At 34.9% G+C, this 21,535-nt stretch overlaps 1 protein-coding gene across 3 annotated transcripts; it reads right to left on the bottom strand.

The window, feature by feature from the left end:
- Positions 1-305: 305 nt before the first annotated feature.
- LOC110819890 (sucrose nonfermenting 4-like protein) lies at positions 306-21,502 on the bottom strand. Of its 3 annotated transcripts, none has more exons than XM_022049217.2 (14): positions 21,414-21,502; positions 20,544-20,768; positions 20,352-20,439; positions 16,162-16,353; positions 15,479-15,613; positions 15,330-15,389; positions 13,958-14,047; positions 13,024-13,158; positions 6,118-6,262; positions 5,852-6,025; positions 5,459-5,522; positions 5,301-5,370; positions 1,435-1,549; positions 306-824 (listed from the first exon to the last, which is right to left on the bottom strand). In XM_022049217.2, the coding sequence occupies exons 2-14, from the start codon at positions 20,669-20,671 to the stop codon at positions 733-735; spliced, it is 1,488 nt and encodes a 495-aa protein (XP_021904909.1). In that variant the 5' UTR covers positions 20,672-20,768; positions 21,414-21,502; the 3' UTR covers positions 306-732. The 3 variants fall into 3 exon arrangements, with proteins under 3 accessions (XP_021904909.1, XP_088072666.1, XP_021904908.1); XM_088216540.1 differs by lacking the exon at positions 21,414-21,502 and adding an exon at positions 21,069-21,407 and having other exon boundaries at positions 20,544-20,628; XM_022049216.2 differs by lacking the exon at positions 21,414-21,502 and adding an exon at positions 21,069-21,407.
- Between the last annotated feature and the right edge of the window lie 33 nt (positions 21,503-21,535).

Consider the following 21,535-nt stretch of genomic DNA (forward strand, 5'->3'; position numbering starts at 1 on the left):
ATTTATTTATATAAACATACTTAAATACAATAATAAAAAGTTAAAAAGGCTGCGTCCGGATAAAATTTGGAATGCCAAATCCAAGTCTACTACCCCTTCCTTCCGGCCATATTAACCCAATCCGAACCCGCACTTTAACACAAAAAAAAAAAAACCACATTAGTTCCGGTTTTAGACGCGAATTCTCTCTATGAACAACCTCCTCAACAACACTGTTGATATCATCATCCCTACAAAAATATATATACACACACACACACCTGATTGCTGGTTCAGTCAATGGATCTCCAAATCTGTAATGCAAATTGAAATATAAACAGAATGCCCATTTAAATGTTATGAATTCCCATTTCTTTTCCAATAAATTTGTGTACCATGAAAAAGCTATTTTAACTCCCCAGGACAGGGCATCTACAGTGTAACATGTTGTACTTGAGACAGTAATATGGTCATGTGGAGATGAACAAATTTCGGGAGAATGAAATACTCTCCTTAAGTTACATGTGGCTCCCATTAGCCTAAATTCAGTCGAAGAGAACCGGGCAACAGGCTAAGAAGAAAGAGGCCAAACCAATGGTATCGTGAAGAAATGGATCAGACCCCGTGAGAAGTTCCGGAGTCTCTTCAAAACTATAAGCCAGGTAGGAGATGATGCCGCCCACAAGATGCGAGAACACCAAAGCCACTTCACAAAACCTCTTCGACAACAATATTCAACAATCACTTACAAAACTAACCAAGCAAGAACCTGAAAATATCACCAACTGAGATGATTCCTTCCACGTGTTTACTTCCAGCCTCTACAATGATAAGCCGTCTAACACCTGAGAGCTCAAATTATAGGAACAACTATATTAGTGTGGGAACTCCTCATAAGAGGTCCAGTTAGAACACGAATTTGAGTTTCATTTACATTTAAATTTCACGAAATGAAAATAACATAAAAGTAGAATAACTTGAATGCAAATATTTTTTAATTCCAAGTTAATTTCAGATTCAGTTTTAATTGGGTATTTTTGTAATTGACTTCTCGAAAAGTGAAAATGCAAATTCATTATTTTGAAATTGAACATATGGGTGAAATTGATTTAGTTACATACAAAAAATGTAATTAATTTTTAAACATTAATAATAAAATCTAAAAGTTAATAAATTCAACCATACAAAACGACAATTTCATAAAAATATCAAAAATACAACATGGTGGTGACTGCAGACTCATGAAAATTCTATTTGGTTATCAGCAGAGAGCAAAACTTTTCATTAAACAAATGGCATCTTACAATAAGGTACATCATTTTATCAACAAAACAAAACAAGTCATGCATGGCTCACAAATTTACAATTTGCTCTTGTTCTTCAATAAGATCAACCGCTATATCCTTTAGCAAAACAAATTAAGAGGATGCAAGTTAAAAACAAAGATGAAATTACCTGGATTTGCCAGTCGCTCCATCACTTTAAGCAATGAATCTGTACGTAAGCACATCTGGCATCTTCGACTTCTCAGCTCATAAGAAGAATATGAATCTTGTCCCAGCTGCAAAGCCTAGATGATTTTGGGATCATGGCAGAGACACAAAATAATGAAGTTAAAAAGAGAACAGGAGAAACTAAATTCTCGTAGACACAAACAACAAACAAGGTTCTTCAAAACTAACCTGCACGAGTAGAAAATAGGATGACAAGCAATCATTCTAAAGGAAAACAGGAAAATGGGTATCTAGCAAAACTAATTTTTAAAATGTTGTTTTCCCCTTTTCAACTTCTCTTTGCTAATTGTCCCATCAAAGTTTGGATGGAAGACGATGAGGCACATATGTCCAAGACTTCAATGAAGTCTAGTGTACAATACTTTAGAGGTGCAGAAGAAGTTTCACCACTATTTGCTTTCCGATGCAGTACATATCTTCAAAATTATCTCATGGAATATGAAGCAACCAATTAGAAGAACAGAGTTCTAACAACAAAAAAGTAAGACTTCCAAGAAAGCACTCCTCCATGGACCATACTTCCTAAGGACCTAAGGGTGGAATGCTTAAATGCACAATTCCACAGGATCATTGATCTAATGTTGCTCACTATGCACAAAGTATTTATCTGGTATCGTTACAAAAATTATATAACAATCATACAGATTGCGGAACTGTTTCACATTTTGCAGGATGCATCTTCTGCAATAATAGGAAAGCAAAACCATTAAGTGGCTTTTAAGTCCTAAAGGATCATCTTCCATGCAGTTTCTCTTCTAAAACTCACTTGAGCATAAATCAGCTTTTCTAAGAAAGCCATTATATAGAACTTGAACAGCCTGATCATGTAACTCTTATGAAGCTATGACATAATCACCCGATAAAGGATTCCTCTCCAGAACTGCAATTGCTTATGTAAACCTTTCATCCATGTAATTTCCTACATTTCTGCTCATAATCTTTTGGGAGGGCAGTCTTTGCGAACCTTGCTCCTCTCTTCTCTTCTCAACTTTTCCATTTCATCCATAAATCCCAACAGCCTCACACACTTCCAGAATACCAAACATAATGAAAACATGGATTGGCTATAATTTCTGAGTCCTGAACTCTTAAGCCTCCTGCCAGAGTGAACAGAATTTCAAACATATTCAATATCCACTATCAATGAAACTATACAACTAACAACAATACTCAAGTTATTGATATGCTAACATACTTGTAAATCTTTTGTGCATGAGTAGTACCTCCTTTTTGGTACCTTATTAATATATACTACACATTTTTTTCTAAAAAAACAACTAACAATACTCAAATTCAGAAAAGATATTATTCTAAAAAAAATCAGAAAAGATAAATCAAATTATATCTAGAAAGCAATGGTCTCAAAACACTGAAGAAATTTTGCCGCTCAGATTATAAACAGACCAATCATCAAATATCAAATAAGATAAACTGAATTATAACTAGCAAGAATCATCTTTTTTCATAAAAAGTACTGTACACAGCGCCATCCAAATATCTTTATATATATTACGAGAGAAAAATTACATGTAGTTTAAGGAGTTTTCATGGGTTTGTTTAACAAAGCAGTATCCTTTAGCACAAAACTACAAGATTCCTACATCTTTAACTGACTAGACAATTCCATTCCACCAAATACTTTTATTTCTTTCCCCCCACAATACCTAGAGATGAGCAAGAGCTACCCCAAGTTACGGCCTTAAAAAAGCCTTTAGGAGCACAAAAACCTGAACACTTCCACAACTTCCAACCAACAGATCCAGCTACCACCCAAGATAACCAAAGCAAGCTACAGTCATCCCCCATAATGGAAGGACAGCACAAATGAGATGAATGGCGGTCTCAAGTATATCTTTACAAAGAAACAATACCTTTGACGTAGGCCAAATAAGATTGATTTGTTCAATTAGGGATTTAGGGATAAAAAAACTTAGACATCACACCTAAGATTTCTTAAACATCACATTTAATAAGTTTTAAGCATTACATTTAAGAGTTTGATTGTATAACACAACTAGTAAATTGACAAATTCTGAAAATATTATTGAATAACTAAATGCTCCAACGAGTGAAATTATAAGCTATTTATAATAATCTGGACACAACCTTCCTAAATAGATTAAAATAAGAAATAATAAACTACTAGAATTAGGGATACTAATCCTAACAAAAAATGAAAAATTAATATTACTAACATCAAAAATACTAATCCTAATACAAATAGCAAAATACCAGTAAGAATAAAAATCTTAAACTACTAAAACTATAATGATACTCTTCAATAATATAGCCTCCTAAATAGTATAGCACTTTTACATTTAATATAATACTAGCCTATTCCGCATCAACCTTACTCGTCTTTCTCAAATTATCAGTAATCAAAATTTCCTCAGATGGTAGCTAGCCTATTCTGAATCAACCTCACTCTATCTTTCTCAAATTATCAATAATCAAACTTTTCTCAGGTGCCTTACAAGCAAATGCTACCACCACCAGAGGAACCTCTTTCCTCCAAAAAGCCATCCAAGGGAAGGTAAGGGTGCTCATCACATAAAAGGAACCTCCCACTAGCTTTAAAGTTCCCATAAGTTCGAATCCTCCATATCCTGATAGCTATTAGTGTTGTACAACTTAAATCTTGTGGACATCTTATTTGCATATTGTGGGAGAATCACATCTAAAACCATCTTCCCCTATTCCAACTGTGAAACTCACTGTTGCTTCGTAATTCCAAATTCAGAAAGAAGAGTTCTTGAGAAAATTCACCATTAACTGTCATGCCAAAGGTGGATAGTTTCACCAATACCATCACAACTCCACTTCGGGAAATGCTTTCTCATATTCATCCAACCTTACCTCCTTCCACAGTCCCAACAGGCCAAAGAAGTAGTCTTAAAATGCTCAAGAAATTCACCCAATCAAACTACTATCAATCAAATTCATATTTTAGGAGAAACTTAAACATCTCATAGATCCTAAGATAGTGAGAGGATGTTTGACTCGCCTTCATGTTTGATTCGTCTTATTTTATAACAATTGTTTGAATAGAAAAAGAAAGAAATTTTATTGAGAATGAAGAAGAGTTAATGCAAAAACAGTGGATAAAATATCCTACTGATTTATTTTATAAGAACTTATAAGCTGTTAAGCTTATAAGCTTTTTAACAGTGCAGAAGTTGATACAATTTTTTTAAAAAATAAGTTGTTCAAATATTTGGATAATTCGAGCTTATAAGCTGTATTTATTTACTTACATATATAACTTATAAGCTGTTAATTGTATCAAAATGACAAAAGTGATAATTTTATGAATTGTTTTTTTTTTTTGGAAAATGACATATACTTAGATTTTGTAAATTGTTAAATGACGGTTAGTACTTTACTTGGCAGCAACAAGATTTTTTTTACAGAGCTTATAATCTCTTTAAGATAAAAGTTAGAGGCCAATAGCTCTCCAAAAACATAGCCGAAAAGATTTATAAATCTCTGATTTCTAAGCTCTTGCGTGCTTACCAAACATGTAAAAAGATTTAAAACACTGCTGTAAAGCTTATAGCCACAGAAAGCCCAAAACAATAGCTAAGCTAAACACCTTTTGAAAGCCCCAAAATTTGGGTGATGCAAATTTTTGATGACCACTATCATGACAAAGATTTCTTTTTATATACAATTAAACTGACTTCACCACGAACTAACATATATTAAATTTTATCTTAAAAAAGCCAGATATTAAAATTTCTAACAATTTGTCTAACTTCAAATGCACAGAAGAAGTATAACTTTGTAAAGAAAAATAGAGCTAGGTACCTGCTGAATAGTGATTTCATTAAGATTAATATGTGTATAAGCATTGTCTTTTGCCAAAGCTGTTATATCGCTGCCAAAAAGAAAAAAGAACTATTACACCAGAAAGTGGAGTGTAACTCTAAATATTTGAAGTATACTGCATCTAAAACAACAGTTACCTCCGAGAATATATATCGACTAAAGAATCATTATCATCAACAACTGGTATTGAGCTTACTTGAGCTGCAAAGAAGACAAGGAAAAAAAATATCATTATGAAGAAATATCACAAAAGCATAACTTTCCATAATTTCTCTACAAAAGCTTCTAACACCAACAAGGATTTTTTTTTATAAACTGTTTTTCCTCTTTCTTAATTAGTTGAACAGAAATAGATAAGAAGAATGCAGAAAAAACCTTGTTCATGAATTCCATTAATCAGTTTTCAGGTTCTCATTGGAGATAATATATTCTCAGCATTATCAGAAGTAAATTCCAGAAACATCATAAATTGATCTTGTTTCCTAATTACTCCATATTTTTCTTCTTGAAGTTGATGGAAACAAGCATACCTTGAACTAATAAATTTAATGCCGAACTAAGAGAAGCTCGATGCCTCAATATTGCCAAAGGCCGTCTATTTGATTCCCCAAATTTTGGAATCCATGTACCGACAGGTATTGCCCAAATCGGTAGCTGCAGGACGGGCAATGAGCTAGCAGAATTCCTAAAATATCTGCAAATACCTGAAATTTATCATTGTTAACAAGCCATGTATTTCCAGGCAAACAAAAAAAAAGTTGATAACAATTGCTTAATGAATCAAGGAAAAGCTCACATTTTAGTATTCCTGAAAGTGAAGCAAGATGTAATAACTGGGGAAATGAAGCATCTGCTGAAGATGAATGAATAACAGGGACTGTAGCCACATCATTTTGCAAAATTTTCATCGCAACATCTTTTAAATTATCATATGGCCCAGCCTGCAAAATCAGCAAACACTAGGCTCAGTGGTCAACAGTGAGTCATACAAGCTTTCCTTTTTTTTTTTTTTTCAAAAATCCGAACCACTCATACAAGATGTTAGCTGAACCTAACATACATTGAAAAACTGGAGTTGTGCCTTATGAATGATACTACATTTTCTTGTTATATCAATAAGTAATCTTTTTAACAAGATGTTAGCTGAACCTAACATACATTGAAAAACTGGAGTTGTGCCTTATGAATGATACTACATTTTCTTGTTAAAAAGATTACTTATTGATATAACAAAGTTAAGATTTATTGAGGAACCATAAGAATGGGCTTATCATCCAAGTACTAATTTTACAGCATAATTACAAAGTTGATACTAAATTTTACAGCATTATATTATTACACAAATTGCACAATATCTACACAAATTGCACAATATCTAACTTAAAATTTATTTAGAGGTTATTTCATTTTGCTTGTTGGGTGGTTATAAGCAAAATTAAGCACCTATTTACTTTTCTCCCCATTTAATAATGTAATAAGCAAGGTGCTTGCTAAGTTTCAATAAGCAGCTTTACGCAAGGAAAAAAAATGAGTACCCCTAACATGTAACTATTTGTTTTCCTAAATCGACATTCTAGTATTTTAAGTGATATAAAGCACATACAAGCACATTTCTTTCGGCAACACCAAATACCCTCTTATTCATGTTTTATTTCTTAATCATATTTCACATTAAGAACTCTCTTTCTAGTTTATCAATATACCATCTGTCGTTGTTTATTCCTACCAATGTGCGGAAGAAGCTGGAGTCCACTCTACCGTTTCCTCTAAGGTGATTCTGATGAGAGGAGATTTCACTAGGTGGCTTGACGCTTTGTTAAGCTTCCAATTCAGAGGGCTCTAGAAATCTCTTCTCGGAAAGTGGCTCTAGAATATTATAGAGCTATGCAATCTTCATGGAGAGTGATGGAACCGAAGTTCGTGACAGACACAATGGAATGATGTTTTAGGATATCTAGACTCCCATAGCATGGGACTTTGGAAGAGAACCAGCAGAGAGTGAGATGAGTTTCACCATCATATTAGATGGAGGGTTGGGTCAGATTGGGCCAGAGGTTGACGTTTTGGGAGTGGATGAATAGAGTTAACGCGTGACTTTTGAGAAGTGCTTAACCAAAATTTATTCTTTAGCTCGATATAAGGAGGGACATAGTGATGGAATGATTCTTAGTCTATTTCACTTTCTCTCCCACTTTACGAGGCTGCAAGGAACCTTGGATGAGCCAATTTGGAAGCTAAATTTGAAGAGTGTTTTTTTCGGTGATATCCTTTTACTTTTGTTTGATTAACAATGAAGACCAACAGAAAGTTTTGCTGAAAATAGATATGGCAGGATTCATAGCTCCCATAGAGTGGCTTATTTTATTTGGAAAGCGGCAAGGGGAAGCATACTAAGCATACTAACCATATACGACCCGACTAAAAGAGGGAAAGTTATTGCAAAAGGCGTGTTATTTTTGCAAGGGAATGGCGGAGTTAGGCGATCATCTTGTTCTTTGGTGTCACCCTCTGTTCTTTGGGAGGGTAGTCAGGTGATGGCTGGTCTGTAGAGGATGAGTTATGGGCATGGAGAGGTATCTATGGTGATAAGCACTAAAAGAAGATTTTAACCCATATCCTTTGGCTACCTTACAGGTGATTTTAATCGACAAGAAAAAGGAGGGCATAAAAACTACTTTTAACATGTGGGAGAACAGAATTAATATTCTTAAGCAAAATGTCCTATTATACCCTTATATATTTATTTACCCATACACACTACTTCTATGACTCCCTCTCAAGCTGGTGAATAGATATCATCTATTCCTAACTTGGGTATGGTTGACTGAAAAGTCGGATTACTTAGAACTTTAGTGAGCACATTTGCAAGTTGTGTGCGGGTAGGCATGTAGGCAAATTTAAATCACTGACTAATTTTTTCTTAATGAAATGTCTGTCAACGCCAATATCTTTGTTTCGTCATGCTAGACTCGATTATGGGTGATACTGATAGTTGATTTGTTGTTGCAATACAGTCTACTGGGCCATACCACTTAATCCTCAAATTCTCCAAAATCAACTTCAACCACAACAATTCACAAACCCCTTGAGCTAAGCTCGAAATTCAGATTCAACATTAGATTGTGCCACAACATCTGTTTCTTACTCCTTCAGGTGACTAGATTCCCTCCAAGGAATGTGCAATAGCTTGTAATGGATCTCTTATCAACCATTGACCTGGCGTAGTCTGCATCAGTATAGGCCTCCAATATTAGTCTAGTATTCTTTTTGAATAAGACATTGTTTCTCGGTGTTCCCTTCAAACATTGGTGTCTTCCTTTGCCAATCCCAACTTGTGGTTGGGATCAATTAGTGGGTTAACAAGTTTACATGTCATCTTACCTGTATCCTCTACAAGATAACTAACGTACTTTTGGAGAAATAAAAATTTCTTATTTTAAGTGTGCTTTGAGTGGGCTACTTCAACACCGTAAAAGCATTTCAACCTCCCTTGTTCCTAATTTCAAATTCCTTGACTAGACATTGTTATAGTATCATCATTTCTTTTTCATCATTCTCAGTCATAATAACATCATCAATATATACCAAGAGAACAATCACTACCCCTGAGTTTGAGTGCTTGATAAACAAAGTGTGATCTTATTGATTTAGCTTGTATCCTATTATAAACATTACCTTTCCAAACCTTCCAAACTATGCTTTAGGTAACTATTTGAGTCTACAAAGGACCTTCTTTAAATCTGCAAAGCCACCAATCTGGCTTTATACCTTTTAATCATGCCATCGGCTTTATATTTTATGGTGAACACCCATTTGCACCTCAGATTGTTTTCCTTTTAGTAGATCTACCAACTCCTATATCAGTTCTTCTCTAATGTTTGCGTTTCAACACTTCAAATATTTTTTCACTTTTCATAGGATAATACCTCAAAAAATGTACTACTTATTCACACTTGTGAGGAATTTTTTATGAGATGGTAAATATTTATCAAATGATACAAACAGTAAGATTGGGTTAAGAGGATGTTTGTATATCTCTCGTTCCTTACGAATTACAATAGACACATCAATATCAGAATGCAAAGAGTTCTCAGAATCCAGTTTCTGACTTCTTAAGTACACCTGAGTAAATTTTAGGTCATGTATGGTTTCTGGAGTCGGGGTAGTTTCTTGGTTTTGAGGTAATTGTGTTTGGTCATCTACTGTTACATCATGTGTAAGTGATGGTGTAGGTGAAGATGAAAAGGTGAGATAAAAAAAGAAGATTGTGCTACTGGCTATACACTGCTGACAGTTAAGGCCAGACACAGAGCACCACAGATCACTTATTCTGCCACAAACAGAGTATGCAGGAAAACAGAGCTGAATAGATGCTGTGCATAACAAAGCCGAAACGGAGGATCCTTTGGCTGTGTGAAACAGAACAAAACAACAACTCAGAACAGGGCAAAATGGAGCAAAACAGAGCAGGTGCGCAGCAGACAGAAAGCAGCAGATCAGGTGCGTAGAAACAAAGCCGAAACAAAGCAATGACTGAAGCAAAAACAGATGCAAAACAGAGCAGTGATGGCTGAAACAGAGTTCGGCAAATCAGATCAACGACAGCTGAAAACAGATCTTCCAAAACAGATTGGCTGGGTGTTTCCTGACTATGAAGGCCAGCTGGACAGTAGTAGGATAGCTGGGTGTTTAGGTTTTTCTCTTTTAGTTCTAATAATAAGAACCAGTTTAGGGTATGAAAAAATTTAAATACTTTTCCTACAACTTTTATACCATGCGGTAGAATAGAATTAATATTATTGGAAAAAAAAAAGGTCTTATACATGATTCTTAATGCAGAAAAAGAAACCTTAATTAATTAGATACAGAGTACTTTACTACTATATCCTTAAACAAATTAACTTACACATGCACTACTTCTAACAATATATTGAAGGACTCATGGTTCCTTAAGCTTTTTGATTAAGGTCGTCCTCTCTTTTCTTTAGGACTTACTTTTGATTGAGAAATGTTGACTAGTATATCTTATTATTTTATTATTTTATTTTATTTTATTATTTAATATTATATAATTAGAATTGGATGAGAAGAATTATCTCCTATAACTAAAATTTTAATAGAATAAAAATTTTCTTATCTTTAAGTTAGAAATTCTATAAATACTCTAAATGTAACAATTTAAAAGATGAAAAATAAAATTATTTTTTTTTTCTCCAAAATCAACATAGTAACAGAACCAAATAAAGCTACTTTAGTCTTCTAATTTCACGGTTTCCTTCAAACCCTAAAATAACACAATAGGTTAGGTTGGTACCCACTCATCTAGATTTACACTCATCACCACCCTAGTATCAGATCTGAGAGAGAGCCAAAGAAAAATAGATCTGGTGTTTTTTCTTCCATTTCCGATCACCATTTGAAAACAGAGGCGGCGGTGGTTGCGGCTTCCCAGAAGACGAAACGTCTCCGGCGCAACCAGATCTGTGCAGTGGAACCGGTTCCGATGACTGTTGCGGGAGGTCTGCGGGGAGGAAGAGGACGCAACGGCTTAAAGGAGATGAACGATTGGCGACCAAATTCGCGCACAAGCGGCCACCAACCGGCAAGAGCGCACTAACGACTTTCCATGGCACATCTGATCAGATCTACGTGAGGATGGTTGGAGAGAGGACAAACGAAGCTGTTTGTGCGCGAAACCAGAGCCGAAGAGAGAATACGTGCAGGCCAGAGAAGAAGAACCAGCCGCCGCGACCCATTCTGTGCAAAAGTGTTTTCTGGTTTTCCCTAGCGCGATCTCACCAAATTTGTGCCGAATCTGACGAGTAGTGAGTTTCTGTGGTGTTCGAGTAAGTTCACGATGCCGCGTGGCGGTATCCTGTGGTGGCGTGTGGTGGTCCGGCGACAGTGCGGCAGTGTGTGAGAGCTCGTGTGATACTCAGTGGAGCCCAAGCAGTTCCAAACTGAGACCGAGCCATTTTGAGCTAAATTTGAGCCGTTTTTAAGCCAATTTCGAGCTCTTTTTTACCAAAGATTGAGTTGTTCTTTTAGCGGACATCGACATTGAGCCGTTTTAAACCGATTTCGAGCTATTTTTGAGCCGACTTTGAGCCTTGTTTGAACCGAGATCTAGCCATTTTTGAGTTGAGATCGAGTCGTTTTGAGCCAAGCCCGAGTGGAGCTGATGCCTAACAAATCTAATTCTAATTTACAACACTTTTTTGGCATCCTTTGTGCTGATTAGAGGTTTGTTCTTCCTTACTGGGTATTATTTTTCCCTGTTTCTAAGACTCTAAAATGACAAAAGCAAAAAATTGATGATTTTTTATTCGGATAACCCCTTATTACAAATTAATTTCGTAAAACTTGATGGAAATAATTATCTTAGTTAGTCAAAATATTATTTATTATTTATCAAAATTAGAGAATTGCAGACGTACATTGCAGATGATATGAAAAAATTTGATGTAATTAATTTGGAATATAACAGATGAGATTCTGAAAACTCCTTGATAATGTCCTAACTCATTAATTTCATGTAATCTTATATTGACTGAACATATCTGTTGCTTGATATTGTTGAAAAAATATGAAATGCATCATCTCTTACATACTCACACGCGATAATAATACTCAAATTTATAAACTCTGAAATAAGATTCATGGCACAAGACAAGAAGAGATAATTGTTTCTCAATATTTTTTCAAACTGGGTGGATTATGGTGATTTGGACACCGAATATCTAGCCGAAACAATCAAATTTCACAAATTGATAGAAAATGAACAGCTTTATGATTTTTTAGCTGGTTTGGACACCGAATATGATTAGATACGAGTTACATAGCACTAGTTGAAAAAGCTGAATTAATTACTCACTCTGACCAATCCAAAGATCTACGGAAGTTTGACTACTGTGACAAGCCAAAACACACTAGAAAACTTATTGAAAGTTGTACGAAAAACTAACTAGAAGTCTTTAAAAAAGCAAATGTGGACCTACAAGAACTCAAAAAAATTTGGTTGCGGAAGTGAAACATCTGATACACCAACAGTTTGAGCATTTTCAATCGAAAAAATTTAAAACCTGAAGCGTATTCTGTCTCAATTTAACTCTTCATCAGCTATAGGTGCATCAAATCTAGTAAAATCAGGATCTTCAAACAAGGAAGATGATTGACACTGGTAAACTACAAAATGACTTTTCAGAACTTGGTCTGCAAATTAGACATGTCCAATCTCTCTGCAGCAACTTGAGAGGAGGAGTTGACTACCATATTTTATCATTTAATTATTTTAATTTATTATTTGATATTATGCAATTAGAATTCTATAAGAATAATTATCTCCTATAAATAGAATTATAGTACAATAAGACTTTTTGTATTTTTAAATTAAAAGTTTTATAAATACCCTAAGTGTAACAATCTAAAATGGGAGAAATAAAATTATTTTTTTTCCTCTAAAATCAACAGGAACATTATTGACATTTTGATACCTTTATAATTGGCAAGCTGAGGATTGATATATATTCTCCAGCTTGATGGGGAGCATTAAAGAAAATATATAATTAGGGTAAAATACACTTTACGTAATTAATGTAATTAACGGTTTATTTCCTTTTCTATTCTACAAAGGTTGCATATACATAGAGATGTGATATTCAGTAAAATATTCACACAAACATTCTTGACACAAATCACTCACATGGATGAGACATCTGGAAAATGGCCTGCCATACCCATCAACTTGTCTGTTCAAATATGCTTTTCCTTCTTTCCATGCAGCAATGGTGTGTGTTTCAAGCTCCTCCTCTGTCAGATTTGAGCCATGATTTCCAAACTGCAAGGAAAAGACAATAAATTTCTACAAAAACAGGAAAGTTGAATCATCCTAGCAAAAAGATTTTGCTTAATTATTGTAATATCCAACATACTTTTGGCAGGTAGAACAAGCGACCTAGACTGCAATAGACATTGTTAAAGTTTAAAGAGGAAAGAAAAGATATTTCAGGAACATTTTGCTTCATCCTGAAAACATATATATATATATCAAAAGATAGAGAAAGAAATGACTTCTACACGGAGTAAGTCTCAGTCTTCAAGACGGTTTCAAATAGTCCCTTAAAGATAAAGTCCAACAATCAGATTATAACAATGCAAACTGCAAAAGTGAATAAAAAATTATTGATTTTGCAAAAAACATACTACACCAAGATCATCTCCATATAAAATACAAAATACTTGTGGAAACTATAAAATGAAAAGTATTATTTCTCTGAACAAACTATAAAATGAAAAGTACTACTTCTCTGAACTTAGATATGAAATGCACCGATACGGAACTTGTTTTCTATCATATGAGAATTTTTAATTTTATATTTAGTCATAAATTAGTGACTCATATGGCTGAGTACTCCACTTATGTAACTCAGGGAATTTAATATTTGACAACTGACAGCAAAAAATTAGTTGAGACAACTACAGAAAGAATGAGAATAGAGACCTGACCAAAAATAGTCTAATTTCTTTAAAAAAACAAAGGAACTAAAAACAGTCCCTTGCAAATAGTCTGGTTGAAATAATTTAGAAAGCAATAATCTAATTTATAAAAGAACTCAATACCATGTATAAGCTCATACCTCTCTTAGAATTAATATAAAGTCCGACGCACTAAGAACCCCTACAAACTGCCCCTTATTGAAGTCCCAAAGAGGAGCCATGGAGATACCCTGAAAATAAGTTCACTTAGAAACTATAGATGTCCAAGCTCTTTATCAGTTATAAGTTAATGGAGGAGAAAGGTTTATCTAAAAAAAAAAAGTTAATGAACAGAGTGGTCACAAACAAATTAAACAATGTGAAGCCAAAGTATGGAGAAACTTTCTTCTCATTAAGGCATTGTCCTCAGCATTTGCAGAATAACACTTTCTTAATATTTTGGCTTGCAGGAGGATAATCATATATATATATATTTATATTTATAAGGGGTATCACCTAAAAATCTTTGTATTTTCTCAACTGTATCAAATTTGCACCTAAGAAACTTGCACCTAATAATTTACTTGAACAAAATAGTAACTTATAATGTCAAAATGTATCAAATTGGCACTTTAAACAAAAGTATCTTCTGATTTTTAACATTTTTTTCTGTTAAAGGACAGAAATATCTTTTTTCCCTTGTTCACTTCCTCGTTTGTCAAAACATACCTCACATTCTATATACTTGTTTTTTTTTCTTCTCCCCCCAATTTCTTATTCTCCGTTCTTGCCTTCGCCAAGACTTGAATCTTTTGGCTTCCTCCACTTGATCAGTTTATTTTCATTATTCCTATATTATTCTTTGTTATATTTAATTAGCAAGGTCCCTTTCATTTTTTAAAAAAGATTTGCATTGAGAAGAGAACACATATATTGCTTGTTAATTAATTTATGGCAAAATAATATAGAAATTATGAAGACAAACTAATCAAGTGAAGGAAGAAAAGAAAAAAAAAAAAAGCTAAATGTCTCAGCTAAGACAAGAATGAAGAAGTAGAAATTAGGAAGAGAAAAACAAAACAAGAAGAAGTGCAGAGTAGGTGAGATATGGTGATGGGAAGAAAGAAAAAAGGAACAAAGAAAAAACTATTTTGTCCAACAACAGAAACAAATCAATTTAAGTTAATCGTTTTTCTGAAGCATCAATTTGATACATATTAAAAATACAAGCTACTATTTAATTGAAATAAATTATCAGATACCAATTTGATACAGTTGATAAAATAAAGGGAAGTTTTTCGATAATATCACTATATATAAAGAATCACTAAATGCAAAATCTAAAATTTGCAATTTTTCCTCCTAGAAATTGCAATTTAGCATGATATAAGTTAGCCTTCACAGAAATAATTGGAAACATGCTACATGAAACATAAGTAAATCAACTCAATGTTATAATCATTGCATAAAAAGGATTAAGTCGATGTGGCACTCCAAAAAAAATTAAACCATAAAAGAAGCTAAAATCACTACCTGTTCGTACAGTATATGAAACGCTTGCTTCACAGGTAAATCAATATCCAAAGCAACAACCTGTAAGCTATATCTATCTAAATTAGAAAACGCTCAACTAATCCAGTAAGCAGGATCAGACAGACAACTCCAATATGAGAGAACCAAACCTTGCCTGACTCTGGAAATAATTCATAAACATTGTGGGTTGACAAGAATAGAGAAATACGGTGACGAGAAACACGGAGGTCCTCCTCTGATATCCCTGGTACCAGGGGAGATGATGTACCTTCAGAAATCCGAACCTGCATCAGAAATCAGGAAGCAGACCACTTACATAGCTCACAAGGAAGGAAAAGGATAGCCAAGGTAAAACGAATGAATTAATAACTCAATGCATATATGAGAATGACTTGCATACTGACATGTAATGAGCACCAAATCAGGAAGCAGACCACTTACATAGCTCGTAAGGAAGGAAAAGGATAGCTAAGGTAAAACGAATGAATTAATAACTCAGTGCATATATGAGAATTATTGCTTACTGACATGTAATAAGCACCAAATCTGTAGAAGGTTAGGCTTAGGCAGGCTCGAGTCTTGTAACAGAAATGCAGTTTACCATATTCAACTAAAAAGTTTAAGACTAGAGTCCTAAAAATAATGACTCATAGGATCAAATAGAACCAGAATCCTATCCTACTTCCTAAATCCATCTCTCCTTGATCTGACCATAATAGAAAAACACAAATTTGGATATACTAATTCCTTAAAACTACAAAGAGTCAAATACATAAAAGAATACAAAATCTCCAGGACAGAATACCAATTTCCAGCATTGATAAACTCTTACCATATCACTGAATGCCTTGGTATCAGTATCACTAAAGGCCTTGGTATCCAAATCCATGCCAGAAGGAGTCTCAGGACGTATATCATAATTAGCCTCTGCAGACAAACGGATAGTGTTCACTGTTCCATATTCACTATTTTCGAAAGGTCGATGCTCGTCATGCCGCCATTCTCCATCAACAAGAAACTTGTACTGCATGGAAGACATAAAAACATCAGAATTCAGAATCAAGGTCAAACATTGCATGTCTATTTATACAAAAGAGCTTCTCCAGATACATATCAAGTTGCAGCAATACTATGATCCTGCATCTGCAGGTGGTGTTGTGGTGGCTTGGAGAGAGAATCGGTTTTCTTGCAAGGATGTGGTTAAGGAAGATTGTTCTATTTCTTACTTGCTTGAGTGTTGTGGGTTTCAATGGGTATTCACTAGGGTATACTGTAGGGGATTGAGGGAGGAAATAAGTGAGTTATGGAGAGAGTTGAAGGGGTGTAAGAACAAATGGGGAGGTAAATGGGTTGTGGGGGTGACTTCAATATGGTGTTAAGGCGGAGAGAGGAATCGGGGGAGCAATTTTCTAGAAGAAGTGCAGAGGAATTTAGGGAAGAAATTGATTATTTGGAGTTGGTGGACTTATCATTGATAGGAGGGAGATGGATCTGGACAAAAGGAAGGGATCCTTCTGCTTGCTCGAGGATCAATTGTTTTTTAATATCTAGCGAGCTTTTTCTTGATTTTTCAGGTATATGTCAGAAAGTTTCACAAAAAACAATCTATGATCACTTCCCTATATCTATCATGGTTGACGGGATTCAATCGTGTCTAGTTCCTTTTAGGTTGTACAATAGATGGCTCAAGGTAGAGGGTTTTAGAAGTTTGGTGGAGAAGACTAGTTCCTTTTAGATTGGACAATTGATGGCTCAAGGTCGAGGGAAGGCTAGTTTGGTAGTGAGATTTTGGACGGAGGACAATTAAGTTCTTATTAGAAATCAAATCCATTTAGTCAATAGAGGCATACATTTTTTTTCAAAAGAACAAGTATAAGGCACCAATGAACTGCAACAATCACAAATAAAAGTTGTCTGAAAGGCCAATAGCATTTGAATCATCCAATAAAAGTAGGTTCCTATAGATGAGATTGAGAATTTTGAACAACAATCCTTAACGGAAACAAAAGAGATAGAAGAGTGACCAAAAACGATTTGATTCCTCTCCTTCCATATGACCCATAAATGGTAATAATGCGAAATAGAAACTTCTTTTGGGTATGGCCCATAGTTCATCCTTAACCGAGGAACTAACAATCCAAAACATATTGAGAAGATTAATAGTAGAATCTTGAAGCTTTCTAACTTCCAAGCACCATAGAAGGAAATGGACAGGCAGACTGAGTCATTAAGATGTAGAAAGCACCAGATGATATAACCACATGAGATTGTCAAAAGTTAAAATTATGCCCAAGTTGTTTCTCAAGTAAAAAAGCAATCCTGGGGTAGCCTTTGTTGACCCTATCAAAATTAGATTCTAATCCAGCACAGCATTGCACATATTTATAAGGCTGTCGCAGAATTTAATCATGGATCTACTGTCTTTTGTGTGTATCCAAACCGGCAGGTTGACCCAATCAAAATAAATTGGATTAGAATCTAAATAAATAACAGATTCGCCCAATCACCCATCTTTTAGTCATCCAAATTTTAAAGAAGGTGAATATTCCACTATATTCCACCATTGTACACCATAAAACAATCCCTCAGTTCAGCATCCTTGAACCTCGCAACTGAGAAAATAAAGGAGAATGAGTCTTTAGCACAATGAATTATGCCAACATCTTATACTAGTAACCAAATACCCTCGAGAGCAAAGTGCCAGTCCATCTCCACAAACTCTGACCAAGAGCACCTCTACCCAACTTAGACCACCAACCATCAGTGTGCAACTCAAAACTCCAGATAAGGCATAACATTATATGATGTAATCCATATTTCCTACTCTAGAAAAAGTAGTCAGTACTTCCTATATCAATAAAGACAAATAAAGGCATAAAATTGATTAAAGCTTTAACTTTAAAGTTTGATCGGTGAGCATCCAAATAATGGCGTGAATGGGGATTTCAAGCTTGAACAAGTCATGGATGTCCTCCTCTTGTGAATTCTCATAAGCTCCAACAAAAAAATATTTTTTTTTCAGGTTTACCAAGCACTAAGGGCTCATCAAATTCAAGCACAACCCTTTTGTCTTCTCTCTGGCATCTCGACACAATTATGTCTCTAGGAAAATTAAGGTTTGGATGGCACTGATGGTATCAACTGCCTAGTTGTGGAGATATGTTTTGGTTGTTGAAGCTCTCACCTCCGCACATAAAGTCATGCCAAATTTATTTTTGCAATAAGGTCTAGTGGTCACAGTAATTTCATCTCAAAAGCAATATAATTTTGCAGACTCCTTAAAAAATCTCCACCTCATGTTCAATTGTGAGAGACAAGGTGCATGTCATCAATTGTTCAAAATATTTCAAGTACTCTTTGTGCTTTATTGTGCTAACATAGCTTGACCAAATCACCCAACTTCTTGTTGCAAATAAGAGGTCCGAAGAATGGTTGCATTGGGATCTAAAGTAATCCAATAGATGTCAAGTTGATCTCGTTCTAGTTGAAGGAACCATAACTTATCACCTCCTTTTAAAGAAAGGAAGCAAGCGATATGTTATATCCTCATATCTTGTGCATTGGTGTTGAAAAAAAGATGCTCACCGTGGTTCACCTAGCTTAGCAATCTGTATTCCCATCGAAGATTGGGAAGTCCATTTTTGCAAAGAGGGGAACCATTCCGTCGCATTTGGAACCTTTTCACCACATCCATTGGTTGCTCATCATAATGATTTTCCTACTGACTTCTGTCCCATGAAACTTAGTAGCCAAAAGCTCGTTGGAGCATCTATTTTTTTTGTTAGTTCCTATTGTTGGTCCTCCACCCACACCAAGTCCTCCATGCATGTTTTGAGGAAGTCTCTAATTGTTGCTAGAATTTTTGAAATCCCCTATGATCTCTTCTCTTAGATATCATTTTGTTATGATCCTATGACTAGGATCAGGTCAAAGGTCTACTAATGTTAAAGTTTTCTAGTAAGTGCAAAACTTGCTCACCTGAGCTAAGACCCTGGAAACACCTTTTCTTTTGATTCTGAGATGTTGAGAACCTGGTCTTCTTGTTTATCCCTCAACACCTAAAGCTAAAGGCATATGGTTGGTTTAATAAGAGAGAACCTTTGCCCTCTGGACAAACACTAATTTTGAGTTGAACTATCAGATGATTTTATTCACTGATGTAAACTGATTTTGGGAGCTAATGGTCCTACATCCTAGGATCCAAAATACTTCCCTTACAAACTCCAAAAATATTAACCATTAATAGTCTTACATCAACAACAATTGGAAGAATGTCAAGTACATGTAACTTCAATGGTAAGACATTATCTTTATGGAGTAGATGACTTGAGCTCGAGTTCTAACTCTACACCATCTAACAAAAACAATAATTTGAAGGAAAAGAAGCCCCATCCGACTAGAATACTAAAATCCTATCCAGAAACCAGTTTTGTAGTTGAAGTCAAATTTGCTACTGGTTTGCAATTTGGAGTCAACGTCAACTCTATCTCTGACTTATGTTTACTGTGGGTCCCAAGGTGATGCACCAAATTGATAAAAAAGTCTCTAGCTATGGGCACTACAAGAAACTTCTAAAATTTAAGGTTTAAATGAATATAACCATGCTGAAATACTTCAAACCCATAAATTGAGTCTTCTTAAGAATAAAAAACAGTAACGGGTTTCTCCCCAAAACCATGCATAATTCTTGCATATGTTCTTTCGTCCTAAACGAAACCTCTCTTCACTGTTAACCATAAATGATTGACCATATCTTCTAACTTATACCTCAATGTGTTATCTCTGCCTTGCAGGAATCAATCCCTCATCTGTGTTGCCATGACTTGCTCAAGAGACAATTGTTATTTCCATTGACAATGTTCTAATAACATTCGATATAACCAACCCCATCCCCTTGAATGGTGGACTAAGGCAAGTTAATATTTGTAACGTTTAACAGTTACTTTCATATACATGAATCACTCTGACCTATTAGATTAAACATTCAACAGATTTCAGTATTAGTAGTATGACAAAACTGACCTGGTGTAGACCAGGAGTTACATTCCAGATAACCTGAAATACAGCAGGGTATCCTTCAACCTGAGACATTGGAACCAGCTGAGACCACCTTCATGAAAACAACCACCCAAAATTATTGCAAAGATCAAGGAACCAACAAACATGCGGTTCAAGTCTCCTTCGAAAACAATATACTAAAACCTTTGGACTAACCTGGTGAAGGAGCCACTTAGGTACACAACTCTTCCACCATGCGGCCATACGAACAGTGTTGGGATTAGCACTGTGTCAGCTTCAACTATGCCAGTTTCCCGCGCAGAATCCATACCCGGTGTAAACATTCACCACGAATGTTGTAAAAACAATTGTAAGAAAATTCCCACCAAGAAAGACAAAAATTTCTCACATCAATCCACTATTCCTTTCTTATTTTGATAACTGCAAAACAAATTCGCCAGGGCGACATGTCGACCAAACACAATTCACAAAATAAATTTTTTTTGAGAAGATAATCATAAGATAATCAGAACAAGAAATAACGAAATAAAATTAAAAATTAACACCGAAATGTGCTATTCTTTTTAGTAACAGACACAGCAAAATTTTTCAAACTTAGAGAAATTAGGCATCATTTTCACTAGAGACAGGAAGATAAAAACATGCATTAGTACATAATGCATGTGTTATGAAATTATACCGGAAAACCCTAATTTCTCATTATCATGAGCAGAAACTCACCGAATGGAGGTAAAAGCAAACTTCAAATTTCGACGGAATAAAGAAATCGTTGGTAAAGCAGAATCCTTCGAGTCTAAAACGGGGATAAACATAAACAGTAGGGCTAGTCGAAACCCTAACGAAGAAGTTAAAATAATATAATTTCAATTTGTTTCAAGCTTTGGGGTTGTGAACATCTCGATTGTAGTGTGATATGATCGAATCTAAATCTCGAACCCTAATTGATAAAAAGACAAATTTTGATTGTTAAATGGGATTATTAATTATTGCCCAGACACAGATTTTTTTTTTTTTTTAGGGAAAAAAAATAAAGAAGAAAATGGAATTCCCAAAGTTGTGTCTCACCCAGGGCAGTTTTCGGTATGAAACGACGATGAGTCAGAAACTACGAAGTTTTGGACTTTTGGTATCTTTTAGGACACGTACGTACAGCTGCCCGCGCGGGTCAATCAGCAGCAGCAAGAATC

Source organism: Carica papaya, chromosome 3 (assembly GCF_054855325.1).
Source record: "Carica papaya isolate Zhongbai chromosome 3, ASM5485532v1, whole genome shotgun sequence".
NCBI classification, from domain to species: domain Eukaryota; kingdom Viridiplantae; phylum Streptophyta; class Magnoliopsida; order Brassicales; family Caricaceae; genus Carica; species Carica papaya.

Excerpts from the sequence above, each read along its gene's own strand:
- LOC110819890 (XM_022049217.2), bottom strand. The coding sequence starts at position 20,671 with ATGTTTACACCGGGTATGGATTCTGCGCGGGAAACTGGCATAGTTGAA. Across the intron at positions 6,263-13,023 it reads TTTCCAGATGTCTCATCCAT|GCTGGGCCATATGATAATTT; the intron begins GTGAGTGATTTG and ends CTGATTTTGCAG. Across the intron at positions 5,371-5,458 it reads GTCGATATATATTCTCGGAG|CGATATAACAGCTTTGGCAA; the intron begins GTAACTGTTGTT and ends TCTTTTTGGCAG.